Here is a 17,796-nt window from a genome sequence, read left to right as displayed (position 1 = left end):
CACTTATGGTTTAAACAAAATTCCTGCTTTGCTTTGTTTTATTTTTTCCGGAAAAACATTTGGCTTGTATACTATTAAAATATTACTAGATGCACGTAAAGCTAAAATAACATTGCGTAATAAAAAAAAAGGTGAATGACCCGCAAAACAATCGGAGCTACTCTCATCTCTCATGTGAGATTTTCGATTGGCCCACAGCCAGTCTCATGATTTAGTGACGTCAGGGTGGCGTTTATATCACATGACATGCTTTCTTTAAGTAGGACTGCTAACTCGAGCATTTATCGCTGTTCTGTTACGATGTTTTACTGGTCTTCTTGATAATTTTACAATCCAGCTTCATGATTCGTCATGCTTGAATTGAAATTTCTTTATTTGTTCTCAGAAAATTTTATTATGAAATACTACATTCCCCCCCCCCCCTTAATTTAAAAACATTATTTTAACAAAATTTTGTAGAATCAAGCTGAAGAAAAGCGTTTTGAATGATTGTAAAACAGGGGTGCTCCCCCCAGGGCCGATCCTAGGGTGTCGGCCGCCCTTGTGCAAAGCCCTAATGTGCCGCCCTTCAAAGAGTAATTTGCATATTTTGACTACTCTTTAACGTCCATATAAATCTTTCTTCAAATTTCTATGTCAAATTTTGATTCAAATAACAAAAAAAAAAGAAGAAGAACGATGAACTTATAAAAAGGAAGACAAGTTTTATAGTAAGAAACTCCTTAGGTAAAATTTGTATCTTTGAAGAAAGTAATAGATGTACCAAAATTTAGCAGTCTTCGGTGACATCAAAAGAAGGACGGAGGAGAGGAAGCAGGGGTGGGGGGGGGGGATTTATCCCAGAAAATGATCGGAATTGGCGTATGAAAAATTGTTTTAGTTAATCTTTGGTTGTGTTTGGTTGCAATGACTAAAGAGTTGGGTATATTCAAGGTGCATGGAGAATTTTACGAAATTGACGCCAAATATCGCAATTTTAGGAACTTTTTCCAGACTTCAGGGAAAGTACTAATACAAGCTGAAGTTCTTTCCTAGAATTCTTTCAAAATTGAAATATTTGAAGCTATTTTTTGTGACAGTAGCTTTGGAAGGATCGGCACTCTTCCCGAAAATTTTCCGAAACTGGGGTTTTAAACACGCAATTTTGGGCTATCTTTGTTGACGTTTCTAAAAGGAGGGAGATTCAATCGTCTCTCATCGAAATTTTTCGAAATTGAAGTTTAAAACGCTAATTTAGGCTGCCTTTGGTGACGATAAGGAGTGGCTTTCCTTCGGTAATTTCTCGGGACTATTGTTACAAATACCCACTTTTAACTACATTTGAAAACGATAAGGAGAAACGTGAAAATATTCCTAACCGAAATATTTTTCGAGCTAAAATCCATTTCAGGCTATTTTTGGGAAGGAAGGGTTTGGGGGCTCCGAAGCGGATATTTCTAAAGCGAAATTTTCCGAAATTAAAGTCCTAAAAACGCAATTTTGAGCCTTCTTTAATCTTGTCAAGGAGGTCCTAGCATCCTTTTTGATCTTTGTTTTGGAACCACATTTAAATTTACTACCCGGGTCAAGAGCCCTGTCTTGCTACCAGATTTGAAACCGAGCAGTTCATTCGTGATTTTAATTAGAAAAAATTGTTGCAAAGGGAGAAAATTACAAAATTTTTGTTCGTCATTCATATATGTTTGACTCTCAGGGGAGTTGCAATTTTCCACTGTCACTCCACGCATCCCCGATTGTTGAACACAGAATTTGTTGTTTGAAACGCTTGCGAGAGTATCTAATCAGTATAGCTTTTTTTATATATAAAATAAATCTATATCTATAATCTATAAAAGCTTGGGGGTTAAACATTAGTGGCCGCCCTCGGTGCTCCTTTCTGAAGGCACCCTTTCATGCTTCAGGAGGGGGCCATTTCCCTCATTTCCCCTCCCCTTTATCCATGCCTGATTACCAGTTCTGTCACAAATTTTACAACCAAAAATGAAGCATGTGTGTAAAGAGTAGATAATAATGAACAATGAACCAACACAATGTTCCTTAACATTGTATTTTTCTTAAACTATGCCATGCTGTCGGGAAATTGGCACTTACTTTGATAATTGAACATTTAAAATTCAGCATATTTATTCGACTTGTTAAAAGTTATCTTGTGAGAAATTCTTGAGGAATTTGTCTTGATTAAAAGAACTATATGATGCGGCCTGCGGCCGCCCCTTGCTTTGGCCGCCCTTGTGCAGTGCACACGCTGCACACACGCTAGGATCGGCCCTGGCTCCCCCAGCCAGAGGCAATGGCCCACTCCCTTTAAATGCTATGGATGACGTAAAGTGAATCAGTTCTGTCAACAGAGAAACTTTGAAGTTTTTTTTTTCATGAAAATTAATTTTAGACATTAGAATTGATTTAGAGGCTTTGAACAAATTTTATTTTAGCTTAAAAAGTTTGACTTTCCTATCTGATGTAAAATCTAAAGCGTGCAATTTTTTTTATTTGTCCCCAAAATGAAGTAGCGCGAAAGAGCTGCTTGGATTTTTTTTTTTTTTTTTTTTTATCGACATTAAAAAGCAGTTATCTATTTGTAGTAAGTTTGATTTGTTCATCAATAAATAATTTATTACGAATTTGGAGGCTTTATTCCTTTACTCAAATTCGAAATGAGAACTTATTTAGACATGTTATGGATGCTAAAATATGGAGCTCAGAAGTTATTAAGTAGCTCGGAAGTATCAGGTCTTCTGTATTTGTTTGCAATGTACAAATGTTTCTTCTTCTTCTTTTTCTTTTTTTTTGACATATTTCGATAGAAGAAAATTTAGTCTTCTTTCTTAAATTTTACTGATTCATTAAGCGTGTTGGGATCTCTGAAATTTAAAAGGCAGAAAATATCGGATTTTTTTCTAACTGTTAAAATTTTACAAAACTGTTATCTAGGCTAATTTATAAATTTCGAATTTACAAATTATGAAATTGTGGTTCGCTTATAAACACATATGGGCAATTCTTTTAATATTATTGTGCAATTTTGTTCTTATTATGCTTATATTAAGTGCTCAAAATATATAAAATTCCTACAAAGAGTCATATTTTGTGTCTTGTCAGATGAAATACTTTAAAATATCATTCATATACCATCCAGCTCAAAGTTATAAACATGTGGTTGGTTACTAATGATAGACTGAGATAAAACTGAGAAAGTGCATTTTTTTTCCAAGCACCGTTTTCACAGTAGGAAAGCCAGGTGGGCGGCAGGTGGCTAGTTTGCGTACTAGGATACTGCACATACCCCTGTCCAAACTCAGTTACTGTCGTACTGTCAAGTCCAATCTGCTTTTTCCTGTTGAGCTACAGATACGAAAACATGTCTGTCTCTATCGAGTCTCCCGTCAAATGTGAATTGAGAAGTGTTATTCGTTTCTTGCAAGCAGAAGGTAACAGGGCAGCAGAAATTCATGGAAGAATTAGTCGTGTATATGGAGACAACTTAATGAGTGCTAGTGTTGTTCGTAAGTGGTGCCGAAAATTTAAAGAGGGCAGAACTCAAAGACACCGTCAAAAATCACTTTCAATCATTGGCGACAACGTTCAATGAGGAGGGTATAGAAAAGCTTGTGCACAGGTACGACAAATGCCTAAATCGTCAAGGTGATTATGTGGAGAAATAATATGCATTGTACCTTACTTTTGATAGTAAAATCTTTTTTGTATATTTACCCGTTTTTTTTTGTTTTTTGTTTTTTTGTTTTTTTATAACCAAACGGAGGGGGGGGGGGGACAAAAAAAACAGCCCTTGTAGATAAGTTAGAACTAAAGCTATTAGAAAAATTATTTGATGATTATTTTTCAAAAAGTTCAATACTTTAGCAATTTTAGTACATTTATTTTGATTTTCGATGATAAAAATAATGAAGTAATCATTAATCAATTGATTGGCATAAAAATTATGGGAAAAAATGCTTTCTGACGATTTTTGTCAGTTTTAAATTTAACCCTCAATATCTCTAAAATAAATGAAATGGCTTGAGAGCTTTAGCAGTTTTAACAAAAATACATTGCAGATTGTTTTTCTAAAAAATGCCAAGTTGCTTCTCTTGTGAAAAGTTGACAATTTTGGATCGCGCATTCGTCGCCTCAGAGCAACAGTAAGATATCCAATCCCAGAAATAAGACTAAGATATCTTACTGTTGCTCCGAAGCGACGATACAGTAAAATTCCGTTAAAACGAATACCAATACAAAGAAATTTCCGTTTTAACGAAATACATTTTCAGTCTCTTTGTAATTGCTATTATTTTATTTGAATTCCATTACAATGAAATTCCCGTTATAACGAACAAAATGTGCGGTCCCTTGAAGTTCCTTGTAACGGGATTTCACTGTATATACACGCAATAAATTTTTTGTTTCGCTTGAGGTTATGACTCCCTATCCCCCCTCTGATGTATGTTGTAATTCCACACTCATCGCACCCAAACTATTTATATAACTTTGAAAATGAATAAATTAGTAAACATATATATATATTTTTGAATTAGGTTTTGAAAATAATTCTTTTCAAACTTAAAATTTATACTCATAAACAACATCAAGATGTAATAATAGTAATTGATAATAATAATTATTACTATTCTTAGCATTATTTGATGCTATTATAATTTTAATAGTTTGAACCACCGCCTAAAGATAAGTATTTAGTCTGGTTTAAAGCATCTTACAGTGGGGCGAAAACGCCAAAAAGCGCTTGAAAGTGTTTTTAAACCTCTCTCGCTTGTTTGTTTACACAGGCATGTTATAATGGATTTTTCTCGATTTGTTTGGGCTCAGGGTCCAAAGTTCGCAGGTTTACGCAGCTAATTTCTTTTTAGGGTCTTTCTACAGACCATTTATGACTAATATTAATTTCTAAGAGGTTTTGAAAAAAATAACCTTGAATTCCGAAGTTCTTGGTGCTGATCAAAACCGATTCTCGGTTTGAGAATTGGATTACTCATTTTTTTCGTCCTATTACTATCGTTGGACACAAGATAAATTAAATATTCCCACACTCATGGTTCTTCAACTTTCTAAAGGCTTCCTTCAGTTTTGTAGTGGACGAAGGGCTCTAAAATTCCAGTTCTGATTGCCTTTAAGAGGTAGGCCTGTGCAAATTTATTAATCCTCAATTTGTTTAGTATAGGAAAAAAACCCCATTTATAAGCGCTTTTTAGCGTTTTCGCCCCATTGTGCGTCTGTTCAATATGATACCCTGCCGAAATAAACTACAACAATGGAAATTCACAAGGATTTTATTTAGATCTTGATTAAAGAGGAAATTTTCCTTTTGAAAAAAACTAAATGAAGTCTCTACTGAACACTGTCAAGTGCTCCTGTTTGAATATCATAAAATCAAGACTTTTTATGCGCTTTTTTTGAGCAATCACGATTGCTTATTGTTCTCACTTGACGGATTTAAATTCCTATGATTTTATTCCTCCCCCCCCCCGCCTCCCTCTACAGCACCACCATCGACTGGCCGCCTCACGATGCTGCTCTTCTCGCGAAGACCGTCTCCAGGTTGCGTCCAAATCCTACACACACACACACACACATACGCACGCACACACATTCACACACACACATACACGCACACACACACATACACGCACGCACACACATACACGCACGCACACACATACACGCACGCACACACATACACGCACGCACACACATGCACGCACACACATACACGCACACACATACGCACATGCACACATACACGCACACTAACACACACACGCACACTTACACACACACCTACACATACACACCACTACCCACACAAACACACAACTACCCCCCCCCCCACACACACACAAACACGCACGCCTACATACACACACACTCGTAATTGCGAAAAACATTATTTGAATTCAAGATGTCAAAGTTCAAATTAATTTTTCTTTTTTTTTATGTGCTATTGAAATTATGGTCCTTATTTTTAAAGAGTATTTAAAGGCATTTTATAAAGTTTTACTAAACTTTAGAAAAGAAACAAAGAAAGTTTGACGTTTGGTTCTGTCAGTCCTCAGTCCCTTTCGCCGGCGAACACATCTTTCAAAGGACTAGTATTTATTTTCGTCATCTGATGTGGATTCGTTTTTTTTATCTGATGATGTGATGAGTGATAAACGAACTCCTAGCAGATTTCGCCAATCTCTAAACATGTTAGCTTTCGTTTACGGCAACCCTTTTACACAAACCTCTGACGCGCGAAGAAAAGAGAGAAACGTAAGTGGTATTTCTTTCAGCCGGTTGTTAGCTTTCGTCGTGTGTGTTAGTTCCAGTTCTTTGTTGTAGTTGCGCTCTTCAGTTTACGTCGGGTTTGGGGTTTCTCGTGTTATGACGTATAGTTGCGGTAACTATAATGGATTTTTAAATCGTCTCGATTCATTAACGCGCGGGCTCTTCTCGTTTGTGTGTGGTTCTGACCGTTACGCTTTGGTGGGGATTTCATGTTTACGGCATTTACGATTATTTTTATGACCGTCGCTTCTGTTTTACATCTGAACTTGCCTCAGGATGTGCTTCTTTTATAAATGCATTACGTAAGTCAGCCTCCGATTTGTTTTGTTTTTAGTTTCTTCGTACTCTCTCCAAAGAATTTGTATGCATTCAGGAAACTTTTTTTAGCTAACACTAGATTAATTATACTTTGTTTACATGTTTTTTAAAAAAAAGTATCATTAATTTTTGTGAGTGATTTGAAAAATGTATTTTGTTTTGACTAAAAAAAATAATGAATCAACGTATAAACTTATTTGTTATGTAAACCACTGTCATGAACCTTGTATTCTTTTTTTTTTTTTTCAAAAAAAAAAAAAAAATAAATAAACAAATAAATAAATAAATAAATAAAAATAAAATATCTTTGCTTTTATTTGAAAAAAAAAGTGATAGTGCTACAGTTAGCATAAAAGGTAGAAATGGACACTATAGAATCGCTTTATCCATATTATTTGAAATTTAAATGTAAAAATCATACTGATTACAAAGAATAAAATTAATGAAATATTTAAAGTTTGCTTGATGCTCTGTCACTATGTTAAATTCAAGATAACTTAAGCTATTATAATAATGATATATTGTTTCAATTTCAGTGCTGCATCAACTGGAGCAAATACAGTTGCAATCGACAACAAAATTGAACAAGCCATGGTAAGTACAATATATTATTATGAATTCTTATGTGTAATAAAGATGTAATTTATAAAGAAAAGCAAATTTGAATCAAAGTTTCTCACCTAATTTCATCTTGCCATGATAGGTTACTGCCTACCATGACTTGATGTAGAAACATTCAGTTCAAATCCTTGTTGTATTTTGAAATTTAAAATTTTAACATAGCCATGAGCACAGAAACTGTATTTTTGAGATTACAATTTAAAGCTTAAAAAAAAATTTATCCATTTTGTTTACTATCAAAAATGAAAATTTGACATGAAACCTTTTTTGGATTCATATTTATTAGTAATGCATTTATTCTTTTTGCTGGTTATAATGCAAAATGAATAAATAATTGTGTGCATTTTTATTTTATAACGAATTGAAATGGAAAGCTATGAAAAAACATGTCAAGAAAAACTAGTATGTTGTGGCCATCACGAAACTTTTTTCTATATTTTTCCTTTTTCTGATCCCTCCCTATGCTTGACGAGGAAGCAATATTCCCAACAAAAACAAAATGACACATGCAAAAACTTGACGACTATCCCAATGTCTGAATTTTTGCAAAAGCAAAGCAAAGAGCGAAAATTGAAAGTTATTTTAAAAGCCTTGCTTGAATTAATTACAAATATTTAGTTGTTAACAAACATAAGATGGCAACAGTTAAAAATTTTAAATCATTGGGATAATATTTCTGATCATTTCCATACAATTAAAATCACGAGAAATACGCAGACGACAATCTATTACGATTTATATTTCTTATTGTTGCATTAATAAAAATATTTTTATTCGCAAAAAAAAAAAAAAAAAATCAACACCTCTTGGAGCGATCGGCGTCAAAATAGAACCAAAGCCTGTTTACATATGGATTCACATATATTCCAAATTTCAACCAGAACGTAGCATTACTTCTTGAGATAGGGCACTCAAAATAAAAAAAAGAACGGGTGATTGCGCTACCCCCTTTTTAGCTGTTGACACAAAAATAAAATCAGTTCTTATACCCACTAAGGACTACTTGCCGATAAATTTTTCTTTCATTCCGTTCATTATTTCTTGAGATACAGCAGTCACAATTGACGACAAAAAACGTTCCATAGCTCAACCCCCGTTTGAGTTATTGACACCAAAATTGAATCAGCACCTGTTCCTGTTAATACCAACATATGGACCAAATTTTGTTTGATTCCGCCAGTTACTTCCTGAGGAATAGCAAGCACGCGTAACTCGAAAAACGTCCCATTGCTCCACCCCCCTTGGAGGAATTCGCGCCAAAAACTAATGGGCACAAGTTCACATAGGGGCACATATGTGTACCAAATTTCGTTCGATTTCATGCGGTAGTTTTTGTTGTAGAGCGGCCACAAAAAACTGGTCACACACAGACGTGACACACATACATACACACACACACACACATACATACATACACACACACACACAGACAGACAGACAGACATTTTCCAAAAATGGTCGAAATGGACTCAGCACACCTCAAAACGTTCGAATCCGTCAAAATTCGAAATTCGAAAATTTGCACGAATCCAATACTTTCTTCTATATATTAGATATAGAAGAAAGTAAAAATCATATAATTTGAATAGCATACAAATGACAGAAATGGCAATTGGCACATCTGCATGATTTTTTTTTCATGCAAAGTTTAATTTTTCATATAAACTATATTACTATGTTGAAAATTAATCTTTTAACTTCATTTATTGTAGTCTCAGAGCAACAGTAGGATATCTTAGTGTTATTTCTGAAATTAGATGTTTTAGTGTTGCTCTAAGGCGACGATATATTTTTATGCATAGTGTTATGAAATAGTATTTTATTTAAATAAAGCAAATAGGTATTTTTTAAATCTAATAAAAGTTGAAAAAAATCCTATAATGTTAGTGTTGTATTTTATCAATGAAAGCAAATGTAATACTTGTCTGCAAGTAATTCAATTCTAAATTATGTATGCAGTACAATGTGTTAATAATTTTTTTTAGAAAAAAATTATTATGTTCTATGCTGAACTTCTCTTTTACTTTGTAGTTGAAATTTTAATTTTATTTCTTTTGAAACATGCTTGTTTTAAAAATGATTTGAAAACTTGCTGCTTTAAAAAAATTTATTCATACAGTTCATAACAAATATTCGATTGTTTTCTATACCACATGCTCTGAGTGCCTACCTTCTGGGCTGCCGAGAACCGAACAGACCCTTGTCAGTTTGGCTTTCGCCTTTCCACCATAAAACATATAAAAATTAATACAGTAAAACCCCTCCTGATGGACACCCCTCTTATGTGAACAATTTTTTCCTCTCCAGTTCCAATGCAAATAACATTATTGAACCCTGTCCTGCGGACATTCCTCTATTGCGGACAAAAAAAAATTGTCCCGTCAGTGTCCGCATTAGATGGATTTTACTGTACTTCTTCAATTATGAGCCCGCCCTCTAGTTCCCAACTAAGTTAACAGGGGTGCCCACCCCCAAAAATTGCAAAGCCCCTCCCCCCTCCCAAAAAAATAAGAAAAATATCCCTCAAAACATCCCACCCCCTAAAAAATTCAATAGTGCAGTCTAAGCCGTGGACCCCCCTCCCCCCCCCCCCCACGGCTTAGTTAACATGGCTTCTCTTTCACTGGGTGAAAAAAAAATATTTTTATTCAAGATTTCTGCCTCTCGTTTTGCTTTGTAATTTTTGAAGATTATCATATTTTCATTTAATTCATGCTAAAATAGTCCCCCTTCCTTTTTTTTCTTCAAATACTTTGATCATTGATTAATAATGCTGCTTTCTGATTGCTTTGTTCTAAAGAGGCGGAGATTGGGGCTTATAAGTGGGGGGGGGGGGGAGAAAGATAACTAAAGCACAGTACTTTTAGCGACAGCAAAAAAATGAAAAAAGGTTCAAAACTTTTGTCAGGGGTAGTTTTCAGAGCAGATATGTGGAAATTGATGTAAATCTAACAACTTAACTCACTTTTTTTTGGAAGATGATGAATTATGTACCCATTAACTTTCCCTGAAGAAACACTTAGACATGAATTAGACGTACATTATTTACCCCAAAGTTTTTTGAGATGTCACAAACATTTGGTAATAATTTCATTAAACAAGTATGGCCTGTTCAAGTAAAACAATAGATTTTCTTATGTCTCTAAACAATGAATACATCAACTAAAAGTTACTGCTTGTGCGAAATGATGTTTTGTAAACTGATATAGAACGCAGAACAAATAATTATGTACTGAAAATTGTGACATTTGTGTTGTTTTTTATAATTTCTAATTTTGGATCATAAATTGGAAAATAAAATTAATTAACCATAAAAGGTGGAGGGGTGGTTGCCCCCCCCCCTGTTGGAGTCTACTTGGTAAAATATTTGGTACAACAGCTGTGTAGGAGTACATACTGTACAAAAATGATAACATTGTATATATATCAGCATTTGTAAAATGTAGAAATTTTATGAAATTAAAAGTAAAAAGATGTGATATAAAAAATGTTAACTTTGGATATAAATTTCCAAAATTTAAAATGATAATTAAGTACTTTGCTAAAAATAGTTTTGATAAAATCAGTAGCACACACAGGAATTGTGCAAGGGGAGTGTCCATTATCAATAACCTAATTCTCATATCATACCCCAATACGCAGCAAGTCAAGCACATTGACTTCATTTCATCGATTCCCGGGAACGAAAAACAGTAAAAATTAAACTATTGAATAAATATAATTAGCATTATTTAATGAAATTTACTTAAGTAAAGAAGCAGAAAGCGAAATAATTTACGCTTTTACCTTTCTCATAGTTGAAAAATGGATTCAAGTTCATAGAATCTCATTTTAATAAGTAATTGAAAAACTGAAAACATGTTTTTTCAGTGCATTCAGTTATAATCACCATTCTACTTTTTATAGGCGATCAGTTATATCAAAAATTAACAATATTTTTTTAAAAATCTTTTAGCATTAGGATTTTATTTTTTCACCTATTAGAACTGAAATTATAGTTACTTTCGGGTAATATTATTCCACACGAAAAATATATAGAACCGTAATCAATCGGGGAAAAAAAGCAAGACCTATGGGAGGAATCCGGACCCCTCCCTTGTGTGCGCCACTGGATAAGATAGATTAAAGCAAAACTTTGCATAGCAACCCTTTTCATGAACCAAAATTCAGGGCAGACTCCTTTCATTCGAGTGTATAGATGTTTATAGTTAATAGAACTTAAATTTACGAACATTCTCTTGTTGCATAATGTATACAGTTGGTTCTCTATTTAACGACTGTCAACTCTCAAGGGACCAAAAAAAAAATCGTACAAACATAGAATGTGTCATTAAACAGAATTATTCTAAAACAAGTGAAGGGCTTGGGACAGTGAAAGGTGAAAAGTAAATGCCCTGAAAAAAGTTAAATAAAGTCATTAAATAGTGTTAAAGTGTTAAATAAAGTCGTTAAATAGAGCGTTGTTAAACAGACAGCCAACTGTAATTGAATATGGAAAATATATTGCTTTTCCATTAGAGAAAAATTTAAGCTTCTTTCAAATGCAATTACCATTGTATCAAAAAAAAAAAGAAGATATAAAATTTGAATGTTTTACAAAAGTACTCAATTTTTATGTCTGTTCTAAATGCTCTATTTAGGCAAACAAAACCACTTTAAAAATACAAAAAAAAAAAAAAAAAAAAAAAAAAAAAAAAGTGGTATTTTATCACTCATATAAAATTACCATTTATCCTGTGTGCTTTTCCATGTGAAGAAAATTAATGGCTTTCAGTTAAGAAACTTGAAAGAACAATTTGTAATTGCTATTTTTAAATTTAATGTAGGATCTGGTGAAAAGTCACTTGATGTTTGCTGTGCGTGAGGAAGTTGAAGTCCTGAAAGAAAAGATTACAGAACTCCTTGAACGGATTTCCCAGTTGGAACACGAAAATGATATCCTTCGTGCTAATGCTTCTGCGGAAACTTTGAAGCAGCTGAGTAACCAAAAGAAGAATACTGCTGGTGGAACGGGGAAGCCACAAGTGGCTGCAGCCCCACCATCTAATTAAAGTAATGCATTTTTCAAATGGTTGAAGAAAAAAAAGTCACTGATGCAGTATTTTGGAAGTTTATGTGATTTGTTTTAATTTGGTTTGAATGTGAATGTAACATTAAACCATAAAAAGTTGGTTATCATGTCATAGGGATATCCACACTTCAGTGATGGATGATAAACAACAATTTAAATGAAGAGAATTTTCTTATCAATGTCCTTTAAATATTTGATAGATTGCTTGAAATTCATCGACTATATAAGCATTGTAGTACTAATGTAGAATGAATCTTTTTAAAAATATTTTTATTTAATACAGAGCTTGCAAGCATCAAAATAATTACTTTTACTAATTAAAAGTACTGTGCATTTATTTGTTACCAAGGTTGCTAACTTTGTTATTGAATGATTACATTTATTGCTGACTTTTCTTTTCTTTTGGCTTGATTCCTTGAAAAGAATCCTTTAGCCAAATTGTATTAACTCTCTCAAGGAATGAAATCAAATAAAAAGTCAGATTTGTTAAAACAATGGTAAAATGGTGATTATTTGATGCTTCCAAATCTACTTATTTATTGTTTTTCTTGTTTGTATTAATTTCTTAATTTTGTGTACTTGTCACTGAAAAAACCCCAAGTTAGTATGTTGTACAATGTGTTTTTATCCCATATTTTTGTGCCATTACGTTTCTCAAATGTACAATCACAAGTATTATTTTATTACCTCATTGTTAGTGGTCGGAAGGTTTCAAAAGTGCCAAGTACACGAGACTTCACTAGGCTAATTTTTACTTGATTTTATTATATTACATAACATTTCATTTTCATCATCAGCTTCAACAGTGGAAATTCATTTCATTTAAATGTTTGTTTATATTACCATGCCATGATAATCAACATATTTTTTACCTGCATTGTGAAGAAAGGTATATGCTACTAAAAAGAAGTGGTTCTTAATGAGATAAAGGGTCCTATAAAGTTATGTGGTAAATGTTGAGAGATTTTACTCTGCATAAGTTTGTAAGTTGCTTAAGTAAGTTAAATATACTTGATTTTAAAGGCTGCAGCTACTTTAACCTGAAAAAAAGAAACTGCAGCCAAGATTCATTTCATTTGCTGAGAAACTTTTTTAAAAGTGCACTAATATATTGTGCAATTTTGCAAAAAGTTTAATGTCGACATTCGTGACATTTTTTCTATAGGTTGGCAGGTTATTGGAGTAACATATATGAAGTAGCTTTCATACTTACTTAGCAGTATGTTAAAGGGCATCTGTATTGTTGAGAACCACTGAAATGGAGCAATTTTCCCCTTTCATATATACCTTCTTTTATTTTATTTTTAAAATAATAAGTGGGGATGAACCCCATTTAAATATTTAAAAAATGTTACAGTATTCATATATGCTGCAGCTCCAATTCCTTTGATTACTATTGAAAATGACAAAGGGAAGTTTTACAAGCATTGCTGAGAAATGCTTAACGGTAAAAATGCCATTGCAAAATGATTATTTTTTGTGTAATTTGTGTTTGTCGGGAAATATGCTGTTGATGTCAGTCCAGTAATTAAACTGCCGTTTCAGTTGCATCATCTGGTGCACACTACATTTGACTGGAGCTGGATATATTTCCTGCAATTTCTAAAGACTACTCATCTCGAGCATATCCATTACAAAATAATTGATGGAACGTCTCTCACGAACTTCACTAATGCTCATCATTCCTAAAATAGGATTTGTGCTAAATGCGCTAAAAGGTAGTTCTATAACAGTAGTGCAGTCTCTGCCGAATAGAATGGCCATGCTTCTAATACTTGTTTCATGGAGTCAAAATGCTTCAGGAAGGTACAAAGCTTTTCAAGATCTTTCATGCACTGTGATAAAGAATGTGTGATGAAGTTAACCAAAAATGTGCTTGTCTGTGTTTGTAAGGAGCAGCAGATGCATTGATTTTTCTGACCGGTGCTGAAAAGTGATGAAAGATCACGCTTAGTGGCAAACAGCCATTGGAACTAAACAGCCATATATATATATTACTCAGTAGGAAGACACCAAAGCTGTGTTTCTGTGTTTAAAATTGTCGAGTCACGTTTGTCACTTTGGAAATGCTTAACCTCTTTGTGAAATCTGATTTATATATATATACACATATATAAATATAATTTATTTTTTTCATTACAAAACAATCATGATTATGTACTAGGGAATGCTGGTACAAATATTGCATTGATTCCTCTAGCGCTAAACTGTCTTTGCTGATAAAGATGTATCATAAATAAGATTTAATAGTTGTTTTCTGTATTTATATATATGTTTCTTTTTTACATATATTCTAAAGGTTGTGTCTTTTTGTTTCAGAAAGGGTATTTTTTAATAGAGGTCACTGTTGAATAGCAATGTTCTGTGATACTTAATCTTCTATTAAGTTTGTGGACAAAAATGTAGATACAAATTAAAATCACTTTTCCTTAGTTCTGAATTTTTACTTACATAAATATGCCTTGCATGTCAATAACAAATTGAATGCTCAAATAGAATGATAATCATGGATAATCATGAAACAAAAGCAGTTAAATTTATATCTAATAAGTGATTCATACACATAGCTTTATATAGTTCCAAATATATTTGCATAATCACTGTTTGTACAAAATCTTTTTGCCTCTGATGAAAAGTGCTTCCTGTGTTTTTTTTTAAATAAATCTTTTGTTTAATGCCTTGAACTATTTAGGGTTTAAATTTTACATTCATGCTTTTAGGAATTTTTCTTAAGACAAGTTTATTACTGTCTCTGATCCATGACATTGTAGTTCACATACGATCAGCAAACTTCTGTTGGAATCCATCATTTCATGATAACTTCATTTGTTAATTTATCATTTGTTATGCTATTTCTACTCTTAAATCATTAAAAGTGTTGTCACGAATTATACGTTGTTGAAATGAGAGATCCAGGAGTATCATGTTTTTTTAAAAGATGCGCACAACTTAAAATTGAGCTACATTGTTGAAACATAAGTACCTGATTTTTTGCTTTTGCTGTGATAAAAACTTGTGGGACATAGTTCACTTTTATTTTTATCATAAACCTTACTCTTAATGAAAAAAATTTTACAACAAAATGTTACAAGCGTTGAAAATGAAATACTGACTGCTATTAAGCTAAACATTTGTCAAAGTTGTTTCATAATTAATAATTGTTGACAAAATTTTCTTAAAAGTGCTAAATATTTTAAAAACATTTTGCTATTTCCTTTTAGAAACTATTTTTAGCTATGCATTATAGAAATTATATTTTAGAAAAAACAAAAAGTATTTATATATGCAAATGCTTAGCTTCAATAGACAAAATGTTAAGAGAAGTATTTTTTCTTTTTTGCAAAAAATATACAACCTCCAAGAAAAGTTGGACTGCTATTGCTCAAGTTTTTTACTTATTCTTTCAAATAGCCCAATAATTCTTTAAATGTGCATTTTTCATGCAGAGGCAAAAGTTAAAATGTAGTTTTTCAAACCAAGGAACTAATATGTAAATGAAAACATTCTGTATGTGCATTCACAAATTTTATGGCTTGTGTAATTTTAAGTGTTATGTATTTCTCTGAAAATATATTCAATGTCCCTCTTCAATTCTGATGTAACATTTGCAAAATGTACACAGCATATATAAAAGATTTCCTTAGAGATGTGCATGCTTCTTTTAAAGAAAGCTAGAAATTATTTTTGTGACTTGCCATCTGATACTTGACATTCATATACCACTAGAATATCACTCTTGTAATGTTTGTTATCATCTTGCATATAGATGTGTTGTCTTTCCTATCAATTGAAAATATTTGATTTATTCATTTGTACATATGTGAAATAAAAGTGATCTTGTTTGTTATTTAAACGTGTGTTTTTATTTAATATATTATTAGGTTTGTTTTTGAAACAAGATTTCAAATTTGCTTTAAAAATAATGGTACACAAATTTGATAGGAATCAAATAAAATATCAAAGTATAAGGAGGGATTCTTTTCTTTTTTGGATAAGGGCGATTTGAGGTTGGAAATTCTTCTGGTACTTGAAGAATTATACAAAATACTTTTTCCTCACCAAAAGAATTTGAACACATGAGCTATTTGCGGATTTTTCTTTTTTGTGAGAAACACTACATAGTGTTCACTCATTTTCATTTGAGATCTTGCATAACTAAATAAATATTTTTCTAAAAGCCAATTACAACTTTCTATTTCCACACCCCAGCAAGTCTTGTCACATATATACATTAAGGCAATGAGAAGCAAGTGCACAATTCACAATTCAGATCCTATGTAGATTTCATTGAAAACTTTTTCTAAATCTTGCTGTATAGCAGCACCTACTAGTACTGGTTATCTCCAATTTTTTGATTTTGGCATTTAATCCCTTTGCTTCTCACTGCCTCATATAAAATTTCATCTCTGAGAGGACAATTTCTTAATAAATAAGCACTAAACCTACCGTATTGATTATTAGAGAATGATGGGAAAATAAATTGAAAGTCAACATTAAGATTAATGCAATTAGTAATTCAGTGAATCCATAATATGTTAAAATGAAACCAAATCTAATGAAACAAACCACCTCTGTTCAACAAATTGCTTGAAACCAACATAAATGTTAATAAAATAATTTAAATGCTATCATGTAGTGACCATTTTTAGCTATTGGTGAAAAACTGTGCAACAACTAAGACACAAATTCCTCAAATAGTTTTAAAAATACCTTGAAAACTTTTTTCATATTTAAAAACTTAGCATTATAAAGTTTCTAAAATAAGGAAATACTGTTAAAAGTTTTTTGCTTTAAGAACTTTCTGAACTCTTTCATATAAACATAAAAATAATGAGGAAGCAATATTCCCAACAAAAACAAAATGACACATGCCAAAACTTGACGACAATCCCAATTCCTGATTTATCTCCAAAGCGAAGAATGAAAATTGAAAATTTTTTTAAAAGCCTTCCTTAAAATAATTACAAACATTTATTTGTTAACAAACACAAGATGGCAACAGTTAAAAATTTTAAAATCATTGAGATAATATTTCTGATCATTTCCATACAATTAAAATCACGAGATATCTTTCTTATTGTTGCAATTATAAAGCTATTTTTATTCACACAAATTAAAAAAAAAAAAAAAAAATCAGCCTCCCATGGAGTGGTAGGCGCCAAAATTGAACCAACGCCTGCTTACATATGGATTCATATTTATTCCGAATTTCATCCAGAAGGTAGCATTGCTTCTTGAGATATGGCACTCACCATGAAAAAAGAACCTTCGATTGCACCACTCCCTTTTCAGCTGCTGACGCCAAAATACAATCTTTTCTTGTACCCTCTAAGGGCTATTTTGTCGATAAAATTTTTGTTTGATTATGTTCATTATTTCTTGAGATACAGCAGTTACGACAAAAAACATTCTATAGCTCAACCCCCGTTTAAGCTATTGACACCAAAATTGAATCAGGACCTGTACCTGTTAGGGGCAACATATGGAGTAAATTTCATTTGATTCCG

At 32.5% G+C, this 17,796-nt stretch overlaps 1 protein-coding gene across 2 annotated transcripts in view; it reads left to right on the top strand.

Moving 5' to 3' along the window:
- LOC129235192 (protein bunched, class 2/F/G isoform-like) overlaps positions 1–16,142 on the top strand; it is a 355,864-nt gene extending 339,722 nt beyond the window's left edge. For both annotated transcript variants that reach the window (XM_054868887.1, XM_054868886.1), the window contains 2 exons: positions 7,134–7,191; positions 12,045–16,142. In XM_054868887.1, coding sequence (XP_054724862.1) covers positions 7,134–7,191; positions 12,045–12,269 — 283 coding nt within the window. In that variant the 3' untranslated portion in view covers positions 12,270–16,142. The remainder of the gene's footprint in view (positions 1–7,133; positions 7,192–12,044) is intronic.
- Positions 16,143–17,796: the final 1,654 nt, after the last annotated feature.

Source organism: Uloborus diversus, chromosome 2, assembly GCF_026930045.1.
Source record: "Uloborus diversus isolate 005 chromosome 2, Udiv.v.3.1, whole genome shotgun sequence".
Taxonomy (NCBI): Eukaryota; Metazoa; Arthropoda; class Arachnida; order Araneae; family Uloboridae; genus Uloborus; species Uloborus diversus.
Note: the sequence above shows the minus strand (reverse complement) of the source record. Positions and strands in the feature narration are given on the sequence as shown.